The 20646-nt window shown below is 38.4% G+C and overlaps 1 protein-coding gene across 1 annotated transcript; it reads right to left on the bottom strand.

Moving 5' to 3' along the window:
* Positions 1-5627: 5627 nt before the first annotated feature.
* Positions 5628-20118, bottom strand: LOC122648327 (peroxisomal acyl-coenzyme A oxidase 1-like). The gene is made up of 14 exons (XM_043841560.1): positions 19946-20118; positions 19634-19742; positions 19373-19434; positions 17317-17526; positions 16668-16755; positions 16391-16553; positions 13525-13723; positions 12954-13151; positions 11553-11684; positions 9696-9816; positions 7294-7404; positions 6379-6448; positions 6017-6200; positions 5628-5885 (listed from the first exon to the last, which is right to left on the bottom strand). The coding sequence occupies exons 1-14, from the start codon at positions 20081-20083 to the stop codon at positions 5676-5678; spliced, it is 1995 nt and encodes a 664-aa protein (XP_043697495.1). The 5' UTR covers positions 20084-20118; the 3' UTR covers positions 5628-5675.
* Positions 20119-20646: the final 528 nt, after the last annotated feature.

The raw sequence follows: 20646 nt of genomic DNA, 5'->3' as shown, positions 1-20646 counted from the left end.
CTACTTCTTTTTTGTGGGTAGAAAGAAATTTTATTGAATAATGGGCATGAAAAACTCAAGGAGTCTTGGTTACAAAGATCCTGGAGTCAGGGAGAGGAAATAAATGGGAGGCTCATTTACACATATTAAGACATTTTTGCATATGTAACATATATTTGGTGGTGGTGAGGCAATAATAAGGGAGAAGGTTAGCTCTACCACATGGCATGTCCAATGGAACTGAAATTTTTGAGACACTCTAAGCAGAGAAAATGAACGACCAAAAATACAAGGAAAATAGACCAATACACAAAAAAATGTTTTATTAAATTTGAGTATAAAATTTTATAAAGGGTAGGAATGATACATCTATTTAGAATTTGACCCTTTCTTTTAATTTTCTTTGTCTTGTTTTCAAAAATTATTTAAGATAGAGGTATAAAAGATTTTTTAATATTTATCTGAAAGTGACGTATCATTATATCATTATCAAAAGATATCATTGTCATGCATATTTTTTTACTACACATAAAATGACATTATTACCCTCATTAGAAAAAAAATTGTGTATATTTGCGGTAGGGGCGGGTTTACTCATTATTCAATGTCTTAATCTATATGCATTTGTTGGATCTTTAATGGAAACAAGATGATAAGGAAACAATTTCAGCTTAGGCAAATCAGTTGTGTGTTTCAACTTCAGGGTTCAGAAGGCTTGTTCAATAGATATAACCATTGTTTTCCCAGGTTTTAATTGGTCTGAATTGATCATTTTCAATTTTCCTGAAAAGGTTAAGATTGTCTGGAAGATGATCTCAAACATTGTTTGTGGTTGGTTTGAGGAGAGAAGCAGATCTTTGCATGGCCTCATTGCTATGATGGAGGGGATACTGAGATTGTGTGGGCTGTGGTTAGAAAGGAATTTGAAGGGGTTCAGGTTGCTGTGTTGAAGAGAGATTTCTGGAAGTTTTATTCTTGAAGTTGAAGTTTAAATGATGTAATTGTAATGGCTGTTTCTCTTATATATATGTCTTTTCCTTGCATATTTTCTCTGTTCTGTATCTGTATGGAGGTGGGATAATTTGTTTCTGTTGTGATTAGCTCTCTTTCAAGGATTGAAGTGTGGGGTAGTGTTAGTGATGATAGTTGTGTTTGGGGTACGATGTCCTATATTCCGTTGCTTGCATTAGTGGGTTGATTCTAAAGGGATAATTTTTTTTTTTTGTGGCTATATAGGTATTTTGGTAAATTAAATGTATAGGGTTTCACACTTTCACTATATATTTGTAGCGAAGGTTCTTTCTTTGTAATATATCGATTAGAGAAAAGTGTAAGGATGAGCGACTATAACCCTATTCTCCATTAATAGTGTAAGCAGATCTCATCTCACCGCGGATGTAAGCAATCTTACTGAACCATGTAAATTTTTGTGTGCAAATGTGTGATTGTTATTTGCGGTTTTCATTCGTTTTCTACATCATTTTAGATTCTTGTTTTCTACAAGTTGTTATCTTTTGGTCAATTGATTTAGAGTTACTATATCTTTCCTGCAGCTTACAAAAAGCATTTCATTGCCAATGAGTATAAATTTAAGCACTTTTGCAACAGCTTAACTGCCTTCACAACAAAAACCAAAGACCTTCACTAATCGTTATATATGATAAGCTTGGAGAAGCTCTTGGAGGGCTTAAGCTAACCTTGAGGTATCATAGCCTCATAGCTTCATAGGTAGTTAACCAAGGACCTATAGGTGGCACCAGGCTTCCATCCATGAGGAATTACATTTTTTGCTACTAAGGTCTGTCCAGAATACTGAGATATCAAACGTATAGACAATGGAGCTTGTAATGCTGAACCTCCAGAGTTGAGCTGCCAATCAGCTCCCCAAGATTGTTGCATGGCTTTCCACACATCCCCTGATACCTTCTCCTCCTTCTTCGTCGAAGTTTCCCTCAGCTCCACTCTGGCGAGATCGCCGTCCCCTTTTTCGAACTCAACAACAACTGATAAATAGAAGGGATTGGACCCTGGATCCACATGGAATGCCACTCTCTTCCCTGAATAATCACAAGCTACACTGCAACCATAACAAATTTTATTAATCATAAGTAAAAAAATAGTCACACATCGGATATGAATGAGGGGTTTATATTTATAAGAACTAGGACACCTTCTCCTTAACGGCTAACTTTTAAGGATGAGTTCTACCCTGATAAAGTTCCTAATATTAATGATCATCAAAGGCAACCATACCGTGAGTATCAGATTTCCAAGACTCCGGCATCCTGGAGTTTATCTTCTTGTGCTGGGATAGCCATGGCTCCAAATGAAGTTCCACTTGGATCAAAATGTGCAGAGCCTGATAGACAAGGTCCTCCAGGGCAGGAATCAATGATCAGTACCCTCACTGGATTCCCTGAGCATAACTGATGTTTTGTGCATTTTATCTGGTAACAAGCTCCACATTCCTTGCCTGATTTATATAAAGATGGGCCAACTCCTGTGACCATGGAAGAGAAAGGAGGTTGTGAAACTGCTGTTCCATATCCACAAGCTCCACCTACACAAAAATATATGTATGCATCAATAACAAGGAAAACTACAATCTTAATTAGTAGCTTTTTCAGTGCTGCTCTTTTCAATTACCAACACTTCCGGCGCCATCCGGGCTGCCGTACCACGTGGCTCCGGCCGGCGATCAATGAGTTCCAATTGTTGATAAGTGTTTGGTATTGAAGCAGAGACACAACTTGGGGAAGCAATGCATAAATAGAGAATAGGAGAGTAACAAGAAAGAAAGGAAAGAGAAGTGAAGGGAATTAGCCATAATGGATGCTTTCTAGAGCACTACTACTCTGTGTGTGTGAGAGAGAGAGAGAGTGACTTGCTTGTTCTTCTTGTTGGCCGTTATAGATTTAGTACTATTTATAGACAAAGTGCTCACGTCCATTACATGAAAATCATAGTTTTAATTAGTTATTAAACAATATATTTTTTTTATAAATTTTGGGACGGATTATAATAAATGGTTTAAAAGTAGGGGTGTAAATGAATAGTCGCAATCTGTTTCTTTCGTGTCCAGTATTTGTTTAGCACTATCCGAATCCGTCCAAAAGTTAAGCGGATGCGGATACGGATCGCTTATAGCTATCCGCTATATTTACATGTAAGCGGATAAAATATTTGATCAGATCCGGTCCGTATCCGCTTAGCACTATCCGAATCCGTCCGAAAGCTATCGGATGCGGATGCGGATATAGCACTATCCGAATGAATCCGATCCGTTTACATCCCTACTTAAAAGGTCTTCATGATCCTCTCTCTAATTTACCAATTATGTAAACACCCTATAAAGTGCCATGGAGAACGTTTCATGACCCAGATTTGAATCGAGTCATCGGATTGGTCGAACAACTAGTAGGGTGTCAAATCCTAGCTTCGGTGAAATCGGACCGAATAGACTGATAATCCAAATCGAACCGTTCTTATTGGATCGGCTTCAGATTGGGGTATTGAACACTTGAAACCAAAACGAAACCAGATGAGAAATCGGACCGAAATCGAAATCAAAACCAAGCCGATATAACCTGATAGGAACCCAAAACCCATTTCAAAAAACATATTTTTTTCATATTTTTGTATAAATATGTCAAACTGAATCCAACCAAATAACAAAGTGATAAGAGAAACCGATAAGAATCAGAAACCAAACTGAATTGAAACTAAAACTGATCAAAACCAAAGCTTCCCTTACTGGTTTGGTTTCAGATTTACATTATCACACCGAATGATTCAACCTGAACCGAAACCAGCACAAACCGACCAATTGACACCCCTACCGGCTATTTTAGTTCAAGAACAGCCCTTGACCTGGTCAGTGAATGGGTCGACCCGATGGCGTCCGAACCAATATCACCCACTTGTTGGCCATTCCGGGTCAATTAAGTTCAACAGGATTGGGAGGCCAATCATCCCACTTACAGGAAGGAAGGAAAGTCAGTGTGAGTGAGCAAAGCAATCTTACTGTTATTACATCGTTAAGCCTCAGTGAAGTTATCTGTCGGTAGCCAAGATAGGGTCCCACTAAGCTGATCATGGACCTATTTTAATTTGATTGGGCGTGGAGCTTTTTCTTCCACATTATTATAAAAAATTTCTGAAAGGGAACTTTCCTTGGATCCAGCCGTTGATGGTGGTTATTGGTCGTTTCTTGCCTCGGATTCCGTGATTTTCTCATCTCTCCCTTCCCAAATTTCCTCTGGATCGGACGGCCAGAAATGGACCTAGCAGTATCTTATTGCCACGTGCATATATGGGCTTGACTATGGTTGGGCCGGGAATACATCACATGTCAATTATATATGGATCCATTAGAATTATTTCTAATTGAAATCTAATTGAGATGGAAAGCTTAACCACCGAATCCTTTTCTTTTTTAATATGAGTATATGACCCGTCGTGGTTAAATACAAAACGTTACAATTCTCTCCAAATTATCCATTAAATTAGAACAAGAAGCTTCTTTATGTTAGGTTACATGAACATTATTAGACGAAGAAGAATTCAAAAAGGGCTTTCAAAATGAAGTGTAGGAGTTGTGTGGTAAGGGTATTAATTGATTCGGATCTGGTTTAAATGGTTCAATCTGATTCAGTTTATGTTGTAGATGACAAAAACAAAAATCGAACCAATTAATAATCGGTTTTAAGTTCCCAAATAGAAACCGGTTACTACTTGGTTTGAATCAGATCCAGTTATACAGTTTAATATCAATTCAGTTTCTATTTGTTGTTATTTTTTAGGAAGAGAGTTCTCTGAGCTAGCAGTATAGGGGAGCATACCAATGAGGTGTGACAAAATAGTATTGGACATTAGAGGGCAACGAAATCATTTCATAAGAGGAGAGAGATAGACAAATATTAAGTGTTAGCATATATACCCTGTCCCGGTGGCTTAAAGAACCTTTTCCCTTTTTTTATTTTACAGTTGGCTTAATTGATTTAATTATTCAGTTTTATCTGATTTGATTGGTTTTATTCGATTTAGTGTTTTGGTTATTCAATTTAGCCGGTTCACATTTGGTTTTATCCATTTGCAGCAGCAAATTTATCATATGAGGAACTGAACTGTCTTAAAAGTGTGGAAAACAAACGCTTCACAAAGTCTCTTCTTTTCAAAATTTATATGTTGATCTTGCGTGAATAGACACAGCTTTCCTCCACCCATAGAGGACGGTTCACCCAACATCCTAGGGTTCACAAACCCCTCCTAGGATTTTTGTATGTTCCAAAATACCCTCCCGATACCCCTTCCCGCCTTCTCCCACCCCTCGTTGAATGAGATCCCATTCACCATGGGTGGAGGGAAACTCGGTCCTTTCTTTCATACAAATACACATTACCATTAACTATTCTCAAATGGGGAGTCAACAAGATTGTTGACCAAATTCCAGGTGTTTTAAGGTAGGGAAAAACAAAAAAAGCCCCCTGCACAAGCTTGGGATTAGTTTAGAGTCTTATATGAATATATGTAAGAACAATTTATTACAAGAGTAGAGCTATACTAATACATGTTTGATTTCTGGAAGTTCACTGCACCTCAAGTCCAACTGAAATTTCAGCTGATGGGTTGTTCCTAAATCCTTATTCGCAGCAATTGATAATATAACTAGAGCCATAAAGAACATAATTTGATCATTATAGTCTTGCTGTCCGGAGTTGTTGCTTCAGCATGGGCTTAATGTACTCATGATAGCCATCTGGAACTACAGAGTCATTGAGCGGATCTTTCCAAGCTTCTTCATAGAGCTTAGGATATACATTTCCATCATAACGGCCAAGAACAGAGCCAAGGAAATGATCAGTATAGTTAAATGCATCAACCAGAGCAATGGCATTTGGACGAACCTACCAAAAGAAAGGGCAGTTTTGTTAGTTAGACGAAATAGTGCTTATTAAGAAAGCATCAGTAGTATCGGCATTGTATAATAGATGATACATAGCTGGAATTGTACAACTTTAACAGATATGATACCTACCTGGGAGTACAAAGATCTAAGCTGCACGCTTACAAGAGAGGCTTGCTTGGAAGTGATGCACCCATTCGCAAGGAAATCACCCTGGTACTTGTGAATCAGTGAAAGGGCATAAATGTTGCACAGTGCTTCCAGTTGTTCCTTCACACCCATTCCAGGTATGTCTTGTTGCAACTTCTCGATGAATCTGAAAGAGAGAATACAATGACATGTTAATTTTGGTAAAAATACAATGACATGTTATTCCTAGCAAACATTAGCAAAGGTTTCTGAAATAAGAAACTAAGCAAAAGAAGAATTGAAGCATGAGTTGTTCAAGGTTGCTATCCATGAATAGATAAAAAAAGAAGAGGAAGAAAGCTTACTTCGTTACAACAATTAATTGACAGTGAGCAACAGCTGCCTCTGCCAAGTCAGCAGAGAGTTCTGCAACACCTGATAAAAAGAGTACATGTAAGAGAAAACATACTTAAATATTGCCACAACTTGCATTTAGACGGGGAAAAGCAATTTTCCTAAATGATCCACACATGACAGGTCATAAGCCCAGCAGCTGCACACTACCTGACAGATGTGGGACTAACCCTACCCCCTCCCAACCGTCCATTCCTGGACATGGAGATGCACTCTCTGCATCAATTCCAAACCAACCCCCCCCTCCCTAAAAAAAAACTTTGGGTCATAGGCTCCATATGGCCGATGCATAGACAATCTGCTTTAAATACACCATTTGATGGCGGCTAACCTAAAATGGATTTTATGAAACATCCAATTTCTTTCACTTATCATGGGAAAATGTTTCTCCAAATAATTTAGTTTATGAAAAAGAGTGAATCATTAAAAGTATGCGCTTATACTGAAGTACTAGAAGAAAATAAATGGCAAGTAATAGAAGTCGGGAGAAAACAGAGAAGTGATAATTTAACTTTCATTTTTGATGAATAATAATTTAACTTCCAAGGTTTAAAGCTCAGAATTGAGTACGGGATCAGTCTCCATCAATTTCAATTCAATCCCCATTCGAATTGGCCAGGAATCGGTCGGACTTGTCCAGAATTGGCTGAACTCAGCCAGACTCAGTATGCATAGAATCAGGGTTAATCCAAATAAGTTTGGCCCGATTTCGAGTCAAATCGGTTGATTCTACTTTTTAAAAAACTACGTGTCCTTATTAGACATATACCAACTTGGAATTTTTTTTTTAATGTTGGGGTAGGGGGGGGGGTTGGAGCACACAGGAAACTCCAAAATTCACATGTAGAATGGGAAAAAACAACTACCTTCTTCTGGGCTTGAAAACTTGCTTAGATTTTGAGCACAGGCAACAGACATCCTAGCAGCCCTTGCTTGAAACGCATTTAATATTACACTAGGCTTCAACCAATCCTCGGCTGCAAAAATGTGAAAGTTAAGATATCACAGAAAATCCCAGGGTCTTTAGTAAGGGTACAACCACAAATTCACTAGTATAATATGGATCTAAGAGAACAAGAGAATTGGAACCTATGTAACCAAGTTAGTAGCCATTGACAAACTAGTTGGATGTGTAAAAGATACATGATGAGAATATTAATAAAAAAAGGATTCCCTATATATAAAAATTTGTCCAATACTACAACAACAACAACTCAGCCTTATCCCAACTAAATGGGGTCGGCTACATGGATCCTTTCAAAACAAAGTAGGGAAAAATGAGATCCACACAAGGAAATGAAAGTAACAGAAATGAAAATAGAAATGCAGAAATAAGATAAGTGAGAGATGGAAAATAAAAAATGAAAAAAGAAAGTAAGAGGAAAGAGGATAGCCCAGGAAATCAGGAAAATCTCAGCTACATGGTGTCAACAATGTGGATTTTTGCCCTCCAATAGGGGCTCTATCTAAGGTCATACTTGGCACAAGACCAAGGCTATGCATGTCATTCTTCACAACCTCACCTATGGTCATTTTAGGCCTACCCCTAGCTCTTTTAGCCAGAAAAAAAATGTTTTATGTTTCCATAACAATTCTATCAAAGAATTAGAAAAGGCTAGAAATCATTATAACAGAATAAACTAAGACATGTTCAGAACCTTATGTTACTTGGGAGACTACAATTTCTACAACAACCCAGCCTTACCCCAATTAAATGGGGTCGGCTATATGGATCCTTACCCTCCAATCAGCTCTGTTCAAGGTCATACTTGATACAAGGCCTAAGCCGTGCATGTCTTTCCTCACCACTTCTCCTAGAGTCATTTTAGGTCTGCCCCTGGCTCTTTTAGCTCCTTCAATCTGAATCAAATCACTCCTCCGTACTGGAGCATCCAAAGGTATATGTTTTACTAATTCAGGGTTTCTCAGATGATAGTTTAGCAGGAGTGGAGTTAAATAAACTCAGTAATTTTAGTTTTATTTTGAAGTTAAAGAAGAAGAAGCAAATTGAACTTGTGGGGGGAAGAAGAAGCGACAAGAAACAAATTGAACTTGTGGGGGAAATTGGGATTGCTCAACTGGAAAGATTTTCAAAGTACAGATTAATACAATATACAACAACAACAACAACAAAAAACTCAGCCTTATCCCAACTTAATGGGGTCGACCACAAGGATTCAAGCAAAACCAAGTAGGAAAACTGATGTCTAAACAATAAGGGAATGAAGAGATGAGAAAAGATGGATGACAAGTGAGACGAGAAATCGAAAATGGAAAATGACAAATGAAAGAGACAATAAAAGGAAATGAAAGAAGAAAGATGAAAGTAAGAGGAAAGAGGCACAGCCTAGCAAGTCAGGAGAATCTCAGCTAAATGGGGTCTGCTACATGGATCCTTGCCCTCCAATAAGCTCCATCCGAGGTCATACTTGGGACAAAGCCAAGGCTATGCATGTCCTTCCTCACAACTTCTCCTACGGTCATTTTAGGCCTGCCCCTAACTCTTTTAGCTCCTTCAATCGGGATCACATCACTCCTCCTTACTGGGGCGTCCCTAGGCCTCCGTTGAACATGACCATACCACCTCAAACGCCTCTTCCAAAGCAGACACCATGTGTGACGGGTGAGGTTTATAGCTGAAGATAAAAATTACTTGTATCTATCAAAAAATTACACCCTTTCAATTAATTAATATTTTTTTAGGGCAAGAGATCGTTGTCTAGTCGTGTAGCATGCACCAGCGCAGGGACCAATGAGAGTGCACACCGGGGCATCAACATAGATGCGATTTTTTATTTCATGGGGAGTAGGGAGGTACTTTTGTGAGCTCCTGTGTCTGGGTGCAGAAGCCACCCGACCAGGTAGCGTTCTTTTTCCCATTTTTTAAATATCTAACCAAGTAAAAGTATAGATATGCATACATATGGACTACTTCATGAGTGGTGAATATGAACACCTATAATCTATATATTTATGCATTTTATTAGGGTTAGAGGTTAGTACAATAAGAAGGAAACAATAAGTCTTCATAACTAAAAAGGCATAATCAACACAACACTTTACGGGTGTCATTTTTGCATAAATGATGTAAATCATAGGTTTTCGGTTTTTCGATAGATGGAAGTTAGGGGTTATAACAAGAGAATGGATTTTAAGATGCAGTACAGCACTCAATCCCAATGCTAACAAAAGTTCTAATTTAATCTTCTAGTGAAATATAGAGGAGTTGTGACCTGAGTATCTGAGAAAAGGAAGAATATATAAATACCTCTTTGAACATCACACTGGCACTGCATAAGCTGCTCCACCTGTCCCATGTAAGATGTTGTACCTACAGGCTTTTTCCCAGACCCCAGCTGAGCGACAGTCTTCATAAGAAACCGTGCAACCTACAAAAAATCATTTTCGGTATATTGACAACACATTTTTACAAGATGATAACTTGTAACAAACTTCATCCTCATCGTTCAGTACTTCCACAATGTATATATGGTATACAGAATAAGACTAGCTAAATGGTAAGCCAACTACCAACAAAGTAATTTTCAGGGTCTGAGACTGAAAAGGGTGCACCCAGTGCACGAGGATCCTGCCACTGCAGGGTCTGGGGATGGTCATAATGTACGCAGCCTTCCCCCCTTTCGCGGAGAGGCTGTTTCCTCACTTCCTCACTCGAACCTGCAACCACTACGTCACAATGGAGCAATCTTACTGTTACCAGGGTCTAAGACCATTGTATGGACATCAAAACCCTGAAACTTTCTTTACAGTAAACTCACTATAGCATCACATTCGGTTTGCTCACTTGTATGGACCTCCAATATTGGCTATTGAAAATCCATGTATAGCTGATAACAGAATCAACAATGATGAACAGGATCCCCCCTCAAGCAGAACAACCCCCCCCCCCCGGTCCCCAGTGCAGTGACAAGATTATAAGGCTGTCCAGAAAGAGGTTAGGCAACTCAACCAGATCAATCTGCCTAGCAAGAAAGTATACAAACATCAATACTTTTACACAAAGGTTTCTAATTTCGGTTTCAACCAGGATTTTGACCCTGTTGAAACCGAAATGTAACATCCAAATATGCGAAATGGGCTTGAAATTTCGTCCATTCGTAGGCCAACTCGAAATAACCATTTTGGTGGCCAAATGACGGAATTTTGCCCTGAAACTTCTTGTAGTGCCTACTTAAGCATGTTTACACATGTTTGAATCATTAGATTGGGGAAAGAAACCCAAAATGGATTCAAATTTGAATCTTGCACATATATTTATTCAATTCGAATTTCAAGACAAAAAAGGATTTACCTTCAAATTCGATTTTTGCGCTTGATTCAAATCCAACAAATAATCAAAGTAGATGCATAGTTCTAGTTCACAATGCCTTGCACAAATTTTAATTCAAATTCAAATTTCAAGGAAAAAGGATTTACCTTCAAATTCAGATCTTGCACAAATCTTGATTCAAATCCAGCGAAGGATCGAAGTAGATGCATTGTTCTAATTCACAATGCCTTGATACAGCCAAAGATTGAAGCAGTTTAGCATAAAATCTAGATTTCTATAAGTTACCCACCATTTAGGTTGAAAATCGAAATTTCGACCATGAGAGGGGTTAACATGGCATTTTATACAAGCCATTATAGTGTTTCAATTTGGTATTTTGACCGAAAAATTCGGTTGAAACCTTGTAAACCTATTAACGTGGGTGGTTTCGTTTCAACTAGGGTCCAAACTGAGATAAACCGTCAAAATTTAATTGAACTATACGTTCACACATATACATGATGGTTCAAAACTGCATTGACAAAGCTGTCTGGCAAAAAAAAAACATTGGATCCCCAATTACGTCACTCCATCACCAGGATAGGAGCCTGGTAACTTGTCACAAAATTCAACTCTGAGCATCATGATAACCTCAAATACAAGTTCAAATTGGAAAACAATCTGTCCCTATGTCTTGCTCCACGCCCAACCCACCCCCCCCCCCCCAAACAAAAAAAAGTTTCCCAACGTCTCTCTAGCTTTGTTGGCATGTGGATGGAACAATAAACTGGATACCCAATGCATGTATTGAAGATTTCTATCACCCATCATTTTCCCAAATAAAAATAAACAAACCTGTAAAAGTAGAACAATGTTGTCTCCTTCATACGTGCAGGCAGGAATATAAACAGCAAATAACTCAGGGAGCCCACTGCTACATAGGTAACCATGGCCACCACACAGTTTACGACATTCTTCAATTCCATCCTGCAACCAAAGCAGAGATTAGTCAGAAGAAAACAAAAAAAGAAACATGCCAAGAAAAGGCATTCTTGATGTGGAGTCATCCTCTGATTGCAATAAATTTTTTAATAAGAGCTGGTAAAATTTTGGAAATCCTTTAAGATAAATTTAAAATTCCAATCTAATTTTTATTAAGAAGGGGCAGGGGGAGCAAAACAAAGCAAGTAATCCATGAAGAATTGCCAATCTATACTTGCTACACAAGGCTAATGAGATCCTGGAACAGATTTGAAAGTATGGCAGCAGAACACAGCTCCAAAATTTAGCAGCTCTCAGCTTGAGCATTAGGCTTAGAGAATTCCTAAAAGAAATGAGCAGAACGATAACGTGATATAGAACGAGGGATCTCAATGTTGGAGATGGTTATTACCAAATACAGGAGAGGCTGATATGCACTAACAGAAAAAGCTGTCAAGCAAACCTCAAAACTAACTCCATTAGCCCTAAAATTAAAAAAGAATCTCTCCTCAAAACTACTCATCATTTTCCCCCCTCATGGGTAACGATTAAATTTTAGTAGGTCACTGGCCAAACCAGAAAATAGCAGCACTGTACAACAGAAGCAGTATACAAAAAGAAACAAAGAGTAAACCCTCATTTGTAACAAAAAAAAAAAAACACTATCCATTGTTTCAGTGGAAGTGAAATCTTAGTAAATCAACAGTAAGTGATAGTTTAGTAGCAACAAGGTATTTTGATCACCTGTATTAACATCACACTAGGGGTAACAACAGAATAAAGCTTTTGGAGGGTGTCAAAGGTATATTCATAGTATGTTAAAAAAAGGGAGGGGGGGGGGGGGGAGGTTCATATGAAAGTCTCACTGATCATGCTTAAAAGCAAGGTATTTGAGATCAGATTTGGAGAGATTGTTTTAGCTTCGGCCCCATGAAACAGATGATGAGAGAGTTTCTGCTGACTATTTTAAATTACAGAAGGCAATATGACAAGGTCTGAGCATGCTGAAATTTATTCATCTCATCTTGTGGACATGTAGCGAGGAAGTTTTAAGTTTAACAGGAAGTCAAGTAACAAAAATTTGATACAAAGTTGATAAATAAATAGACAGCACATAATATACAAACAAATTATGATTCGCTCACCAAAAGCACACAGTTTTGAAATTCTAAGAAAATATATCCACGCCCTTAAAGTTAATACATACTCTATAATGATAGGTAGGGAGGTCAAGGGAGTAAAACAACAAAAATCTAAGGTGGCTTATTTACATACAGCAGTTGCAGTAGTAGTCAGAGACTTCAAACCAGCAGTGCATGCATGAGCCTCAGGCAAAGTAGAGAAATCATTGGCTTCCAATCTCTGGGTCACATCAGTATACAGCCACTTCAACCACTCACCAACAAACCTGAATGCATAGGCAGAAGCTAATAGAGGAAAGAGTCTGTTCTGCTGAGTCTTGTAGTCAATGACCTGACACCAAGGAGTATAAAATAAAACAGCAATTATATTTCCTTCAAAGATGGAAAGAGGTGAATCAACAGATTTTATTCTTAATTTCTTATTATCGAGGAAAATTTGCAAATGGCTACACGGTTCTCCTATTGGACCTTTTTTTTTTCCCTCTTTAAATGTAATACTATATAGGATCGTTTGAATGTGACTGCTAGTATGGAATTTGCAAAGCTTTCTAACAATCTAGAAAGACAGGTATTTTTTTTATTGGCAGCCGTGGAGAAAAAGATGCCTTTCTTAAGTCTAGATTTTCATCTGAGAAAACCCTAACAACGAAAGCAATGGTTTAGATGTTAATTTTGCAATGGATTCAAAACTACTAGTGGATTACCTGGGTCTCAGGTTCACCATCTTGAGAACCAAATTGTCTTCGGACAGCACTATACCTCGTCGCAATACAAACTGCTCGTGATAAAGCACTGGAAGCATCGGACACAATTGTTTGGCGTACATATACCATAGTACCATAAACTAGCTGCCGGGGAACATCAGACTGCATAAATTTTCCTTCTCTTGTAACCTGAGAAACCCTGAAAAACGAAGAAATTTCAGGACACATTTTATGCTTAACATCTTTAAATATCAAATAAAAAAATGGCCATTGAGACACGTTTTGTGGACTGGTAACTCCTTTTCTGGCAATATAGAGGGATGACATGGCAATTACAGAATGTCCCTTAGACACCCATCTGTATCTTAGATCAATTTTATTTCATCTCGGCAGAAAAGCCCAAAATATTTGTTCGAGTGGCCAGAATGAACAGATACATCAGTGAAATTTTCCAATTTTGCGTTTTGGTTGTTTTGATCCGTTGCAGTCTGTTTTGGTCATTTCGGTCTGTTTCGGTTATTTTACTTAGTTCAAAACCATTTACAACTAAGCTTCATCTTATCCATTATGTTGCACATTTCAAGGGTTTATATAAGAATCATGTTATAATATTTTATTTAGCTTAAAATAATCTTTTTTATCTATATATTTATTTTTTTAAATTAAGGCAATGGATCTCTGAGTAGCCAGCAGAGGGTATATGGGCAGAGCGAGCCAATGAGGGACAATGTAATGTTTTCATAAATAGGGGGCAGAGAGGTCATTCCATGTAAGGAGGTGAGAGATAGAGAGAGAAGGTGCTAGTGTATCCTCCGCCTGTAGTTCAAAGATACTTTTCCCTTTAACAATTAAACGACAAATTTCATTGGAACTAACGAAATGCCGAAAATTTCAGTTTGGAACCAAACGAAATGACCACTGGAACAAAATTTACAACAAAGCTCTGAATTGACCATGTCTACAGAACTTTGTCCATGTCAGGCCCGCAGCTTACTTAGGACTGGATGTTTCTATATAGTAACAAATATAAGTATCCTAAGAAGGGTGAGAGAAAATGTTGTTTTCTTTGTGTAGAGAAGGAAAACTTGTTGCAACAGGATGTGTAGATGGTCAAACACATCAACACTTCAGGGTAGCTACCTCAAACATGTAAGAAAAAACTGCCATCCAGGAAAGAATCATGAACAGGCTTTCAAGACGAATCATATACTCTTATGACAATAATTAGACATTACAACTAGTTGGGGCTTGGTGAGGTGGTCCCACTTCTGGCTCCCTCAAACCTACTACCTCCTCCATCTCGGGAGGACTTGATGGGGGAAAGGGGCCCTCTCCTTGAGGTATTCGCTTGGGTGAGGTTTGGGAAAAAGTGGCTATGATTCCAGTGGCCCATCCTCCTGTAAATGAGCTAGTAAAGCAGCCAATTGCTCAGCTGAATCGCTCAGAGATGGCAAACGTCACCATTCCAGCAAATTACCATAATCTATGTCGTCCCTTCACAAGGGAGGAATTTCATGAGATAGATAAGGTTTGCCTAGAGAAAAGGCAAAAAAATCTGGATGGCCTGCGTATTGGTTTTGATCAAAACTATTGGAACCTTCTGTGGCGAGAACATTTTCCACCCCACTCTGTAGAGAGAGCTTAGTCCCTCTTCTTCGGGCTCTCTTTAGTTTGGTCGGTCTTCGGTTAACACCGACTGTCAATCAGGAACGAGATCGTCAATCTCCAACTCATCCTCAGGTTCAGCCAACCTGATCACATACTCGTTTTCAAAGATACATTGGGGTATTTCCCAAGAGGCGACACCCTTCTATGAGAGAAATTAGGAGCAATTCTCAACAGATACCACAAAGTAGGTGCACGAATTCAATTCGCAAAGGAAGGTCGGCTGCCTTTAAGTAGTAAGTAGGGGAGTTAGTATTTAGTCAACCGTTGTTGCTCCTTGAGAATGGCTTGTTCTCTTTTCACCCTTCTAACTTCTCCTGCCAAAGGTACGATGGGTTCGGGTGGCCTAACGAGATTAGCATAGCTGGTCTTTTTCATATGAACAGGAAGGAAGAGGCTGGGCTTAGGAGTACTTAAGAGCAAAAACCAGTGGTTATCCTTTGGTAAAAGTAAATGGGGAAAGCAACATTCCAACAAAAGTTTCCATGCGTACAAAAATTTAGATAACTTAATGTCAATCCTAACAAGAGGAACATTTACAGTGATTGTTGGTTAACAAGAACTTCAACTATCATTAGGCACATAACACTTTAGTTAAATTCTTCGCTCTTTACATGCTATTCCAGTTTCTGTTTTTTATTTGAATAAAAGGATTTCACTTCTATGTTAATTTTCCCAATCTAAAGTAAATAGAGAAAGAAGAATCGCAGTGGTACTTATTGACAGAATGAAATATTTTTCCATTTTATAAGTACTTGGTCGGTCCAATAACTTAGGTAAGTATGATCATTATGAAAGGATCTCAGACAATATAAAATTGTCCCAAAAAAATGTTTAGTTTGTTCATTTCAAAGATGAATTGTGTATATGAACTCAAAGATTGCTATTACTATCCACATCTAGCAGCTTTTGAAAACAAAACCATCCCCAGAAATATATGTTTTCCTACAAAAGAAATAGAAATTAAAACTGCTTTCTACTTAGAAGTATACATAAGCACCAAATTATTCTGTAAAATCTGTTAGAACAGTATGAAAACTGAAGGTTCAACTTTCCTCCAAAGGAAAAATTAACTGAACAAATACATGAACAAATACAAGTAACAGATCCTGCATGAAATAAACACAGGAAATGTATTGGGAAAGAAAGTCAAAATAGACCCAGATAGTGAAACAGAGTCAACAAGAAAGAGGGAACAAACCTCATCATCATGTGATCCCTATGGATGCGCACACGGTCAAACCTTAAGACACCATTATCCATACTGTTGTATGCTCCATTTCCAAACTTCATCCCAATATCACCAATGGTGATACCAGGAAGAGGTGAGTGGTCATCTAAGCTTCGAATTTGTACAATGAAACCTGTCGAGTAAAATACAAATGTTATTTTCCCATTTAATGAAAATTAAAAAGATCATACATAAGGCTTTTCAGTCAGAAGATTTTTTTTATATAATTCAGAAGCTAGAAAATTACCATGCACACCATGGTCCTGGCCATCCGTCATGAGACGAGCATATACCATTGCATGTGTCGAAACTTTACCAAGTCCACCAGGCCACCACTATTCAAAAAGATTTCACCAAAATATTCAATTATAATTTGAGAAAGGAGAGTGAAATGAACATAAGTCATGAAGGATAGCATTAGGAGGAGCTGATGACGAATCTATATTGGACAATAAAAAAATGGTCATGTTTCAATGACGGGTAATGCAGTGCAGCTACCTGCACCTGTCTAGTCTGATTGTTTGGCTCTTTCAAAGAAATGGGAATGTAAATGGAAAACATCCCCTAGGAAACCCTATGTAACCCCCCTCTTGTAAAAGAGGCGAGCATGGAAAGTAAGGAAAGTTTCACTTTTGAGGACCTGTACACCATCTGTAATGACAATGCACACTGCTTCAAATACAAACAGTGAACAATGGTCCCAACCTGTTAACTAACCACTTTATATAGTAGCTTCCACAGTCAAGACAAGACCTCAAAACATATATGAGATGCCTTCCATAAAATAGAACACCACTTTTGAACATCCATACTTTCTGATCTAGTACATACCTAGATTCTTATATGCCTATGCTTCATTAAGAACTAACTAAATGCCTTCATCAACTGTTACTCACTTTGCTTGAAGTTAAGGTCGGACTGTGAATGATAAACTCATCAGTTTTGGGGTCAAATGTTGCAGTGGTTTCAAGTCCTTGAACGTTGGAGCCATGACCAAGTTCTGTTTGCGCATAGCAGCCAATTATCTGCATCTTATAAGCCAAGGGTAACCACTTCTTCTGCTGCTCCTCAGTGCCCTGACCTTTTATAGCAGGTATAAACATGCCCTACAAAGCAGAAAGATAAGAACTAAGTCAATAATTTTTGTCCAAAAAAAAAAAAATTAAATAACTTTCGTACTCAATAGTTGAAACATATATTGGAAATGACCATTAATGATATCCAAAAAGTTGAATCAAAATCCAAAATATCATCAAAACCTGAAAAGGATTTATAACAGAAGCTCAAGGCATAGTGCAATGATTTTATGGCCCTGTCATTCTACTGGTATGAACCCTAATTCTGTCCAATAGAGTACTTGAATCCTGGGATTAATTTGGTGGATATTGTTTAACCAGGGGAGCACAGACCCCAAATGATGTAGCCTTTGAAGACTATAGGATCTTCTGAAGGGATCAAGCTTTACTCACCTAAATTCTTTAAGGGCCCGTTTGTTTGCCGAATAAAAGTGAGATAGGCAAAAAGGGATGGGAAAAGTGTACTATTTACCCACAAAATACCAAGGATGTGTGTGTTTGGATACATGAGGTGGGAAACTTCCAAACAAGCTCATTAAATGCTTTCATTCTTGTCTGGTGAGGTGGCACCCCTCTTTTTCCCACCCCATTCACTTTCAAAGTCCTACCAAAATTGGTAGGACTTTGGCACTATTCATGGAAAAGTTACTTTTGAGTCTATCTCTCTCCTCTTCCTATTTCCTTTCTTTCCCATGGAATCCCACCCTATGTCCATTTCCTCTCTCTGCCACCAAATCCCACCCCACTACAAAATGCATAATCCATTATTTCCTTTCCTTTCCTTTCCTTGTCAACCCAACTCACAACATGTGGGACCCATGCTCACAAGTTTCCCACCCCTTTTTATCCGGCAAACAAATGGGGCCTAAGTGAATAATCACTCTAAACCCTGGAAGTTGCTTTGCTTCATGCTGGACCAACTGCTGACATACTTATAAAAAGTGCTCCTACTTCACATTCTGGGATGTTCAGGCCTTCAGGTAGTATTCAAGTCTTTTATTTCTCTGGACCAGTAAAAGAAGAAGATTCAATAGAGCTAAGGCCCCAGCTCTCTCCCTCAGGATCTTAGAATCCTCCATCCTATGGGACTCCTGAGGCTAGTGGTTGATAGACACTCATCCAATGCTATTGGCTGGACATGCATTCTATCCAGTTGATCATAGGATCTTCTGAAGGGATCAAACTTTACTCACCCAAATTCTTTAAGTGAATAATCACTCTAAACCCTGGACGTTGCTTTGCTTCATGCTGGACCAACTGTTGACATACTTATAAAAAGTGCTCCTACTTCACATTTGGGATATTCAGGGCTTCAGGGAGTATTCAAGTCTTTTATTTCTCGGGACCAGTAAAAGAAGAAGATTCAATAGAGCTAAGGCCCCAGCTGTCTCCCTCAGGATCTTAGAATCCTCCATGCTATGTGACTTCTGAGGCTAGTGGTTGATAGATACTCATCCAATGCTATTGGCTGGACATGCATTCTATCCAGTTGATCATGTACCTCTGCACTTAATGAAATATGACTATGCTTCTGCATTCCAACAGAATCACGGAACATCTTGTTCCAATGGATGTGTAAAGCAAGCAATCTTTTAACATATTCTCGAGGCAGAAGCAGCAATGCTAGAGCACAATTTCAATTATGGAACTTTGATACCCTTGTGAGTGTTCTGAGTCATGCAGAGATACATGCAGGAATTTATAGCACATTTGACAGGATTTAATTGTTATCCTAAATTTCAAATTCACCTCGGACACCACATTAGTTCCTGGCAATTCGGATATTGATATGTTCAACTTTTATTCCAGCTCAATGTAAAGAAAAAACGACCTACAAACTGCACCACCATTGACATTAGATTCACAAGTTACTGACCCAGTGTAGATCCATAAAACCAGGTTCATCTATAAAAAACCGGACCCTGGATGCCTCTTCATCTGTAAAGATAAAACTCAGAAATTCAGACAGAATAACCATCAAATGAAATTAGATAGAGATAGTAATCAATAGGATTTTGTCAGACAACTAGAATCAATTTCTTAACTCAACAGCTCTGAATAATAGGAAAAAAAAAATTTTAAATTGGAAGCTTAAAATAATATTAAAATGTCCTGCAATAATGCGAGAGAACCAAACCAGTAAGACGGAGCTCAATGATCCGTTTCCATGCATGAGCCGACTTCCTCAGAGTGTTTTTAAATAAATCTTTCCGACTTAGCATAGTTCTGTCATCCTTGCGAAAAACCTGCATATGAAAGAAGTAACAACAGAGATCGGTCCTCACATAAATACTTTAAAACCGGATCGAAGAGAAAATGTTGCGTAAAAATGAAAATCACTAATAATTCTTCGACTGCTCAAAACTCCTTTTCGCGAAAGGCATAGTTCAATACAAAATCTGAAATCGAAGAGAAAATGTTGGGGGGGGAGGAGAATAAGAAAACTTACAGGATCGCTAGCAACAAGACGAGAAATCCTGTCAGAGACTTCGAATGCATGCTGAGAACCAGCCCAGACGATCTTCATAGTTTCAACGTCGAACTGAGCCATGCTTCTTTCATGAGCCAGGTGATCGACTTCCTCCATCTTCGATCAAATTGAAGGGAAATTGCAGGAACAGGAAATCCAAAAACACCGAAAACCCCCAGAAATCTCTTAGTTATTGATCGATGTCGGAGCTACCGGTCTTTTGACTCTGTGTCTGAATTCTCACACACACAGTATATACGTTTTCAATAACTTTGCTGAATTCTCCCTTTCCTTTTTATAAGGACCAAGGAGAAAGAGAGGATCACGGCACGAGATCACGAGAAATGGTCGAGAATGGAAAATATTTTGCTTCTGCACTTGTACCAGGAATGTTCCTGCTACAAGGAGGCTGGCACCCAAGGAAATAGAATAATTCAGTTTTTCTTTAGTTCATTATTACTTCTTAGGTTTTTGTATTTTTTAAAATATCTTTTAAGATTTCATTTCATTGGCTGTCAGCCTTTAACAGGAACACTAACGCTACAAGTGCAAGAACAAAATTTCGTCCGACGAGAATATGAGAGATACTACATAAAATAGGAGTGGTCAGAGTCAGAGAATAATAGGAATTTAAGTGTTTTAAACAGCGATGGGAGAGTCCGTGGGCGGGGGGAACTCAT

This window comes from Telopea speciosissima, chromosome 1 (genome assembly GCF_018873765.1).
Source record: "Telopea speciosissima isolate NSW1024214 ecotype Mountain lineage chromosome 1, Tspe_v1, whole genome shotgun sequence".
NCBI classification, from domain to species: Eukaryota; Viridiplantae; Streptophyta; class Magnoliopsida; order Proteales; family Proteaceae; genus Telopea; species Telopea speciosissima.
The sequence above is the reverse complement of the archived record's forward strand: the minus strand, read 5'-3'. Positions and strand labels throughout refer to the sequence as shown.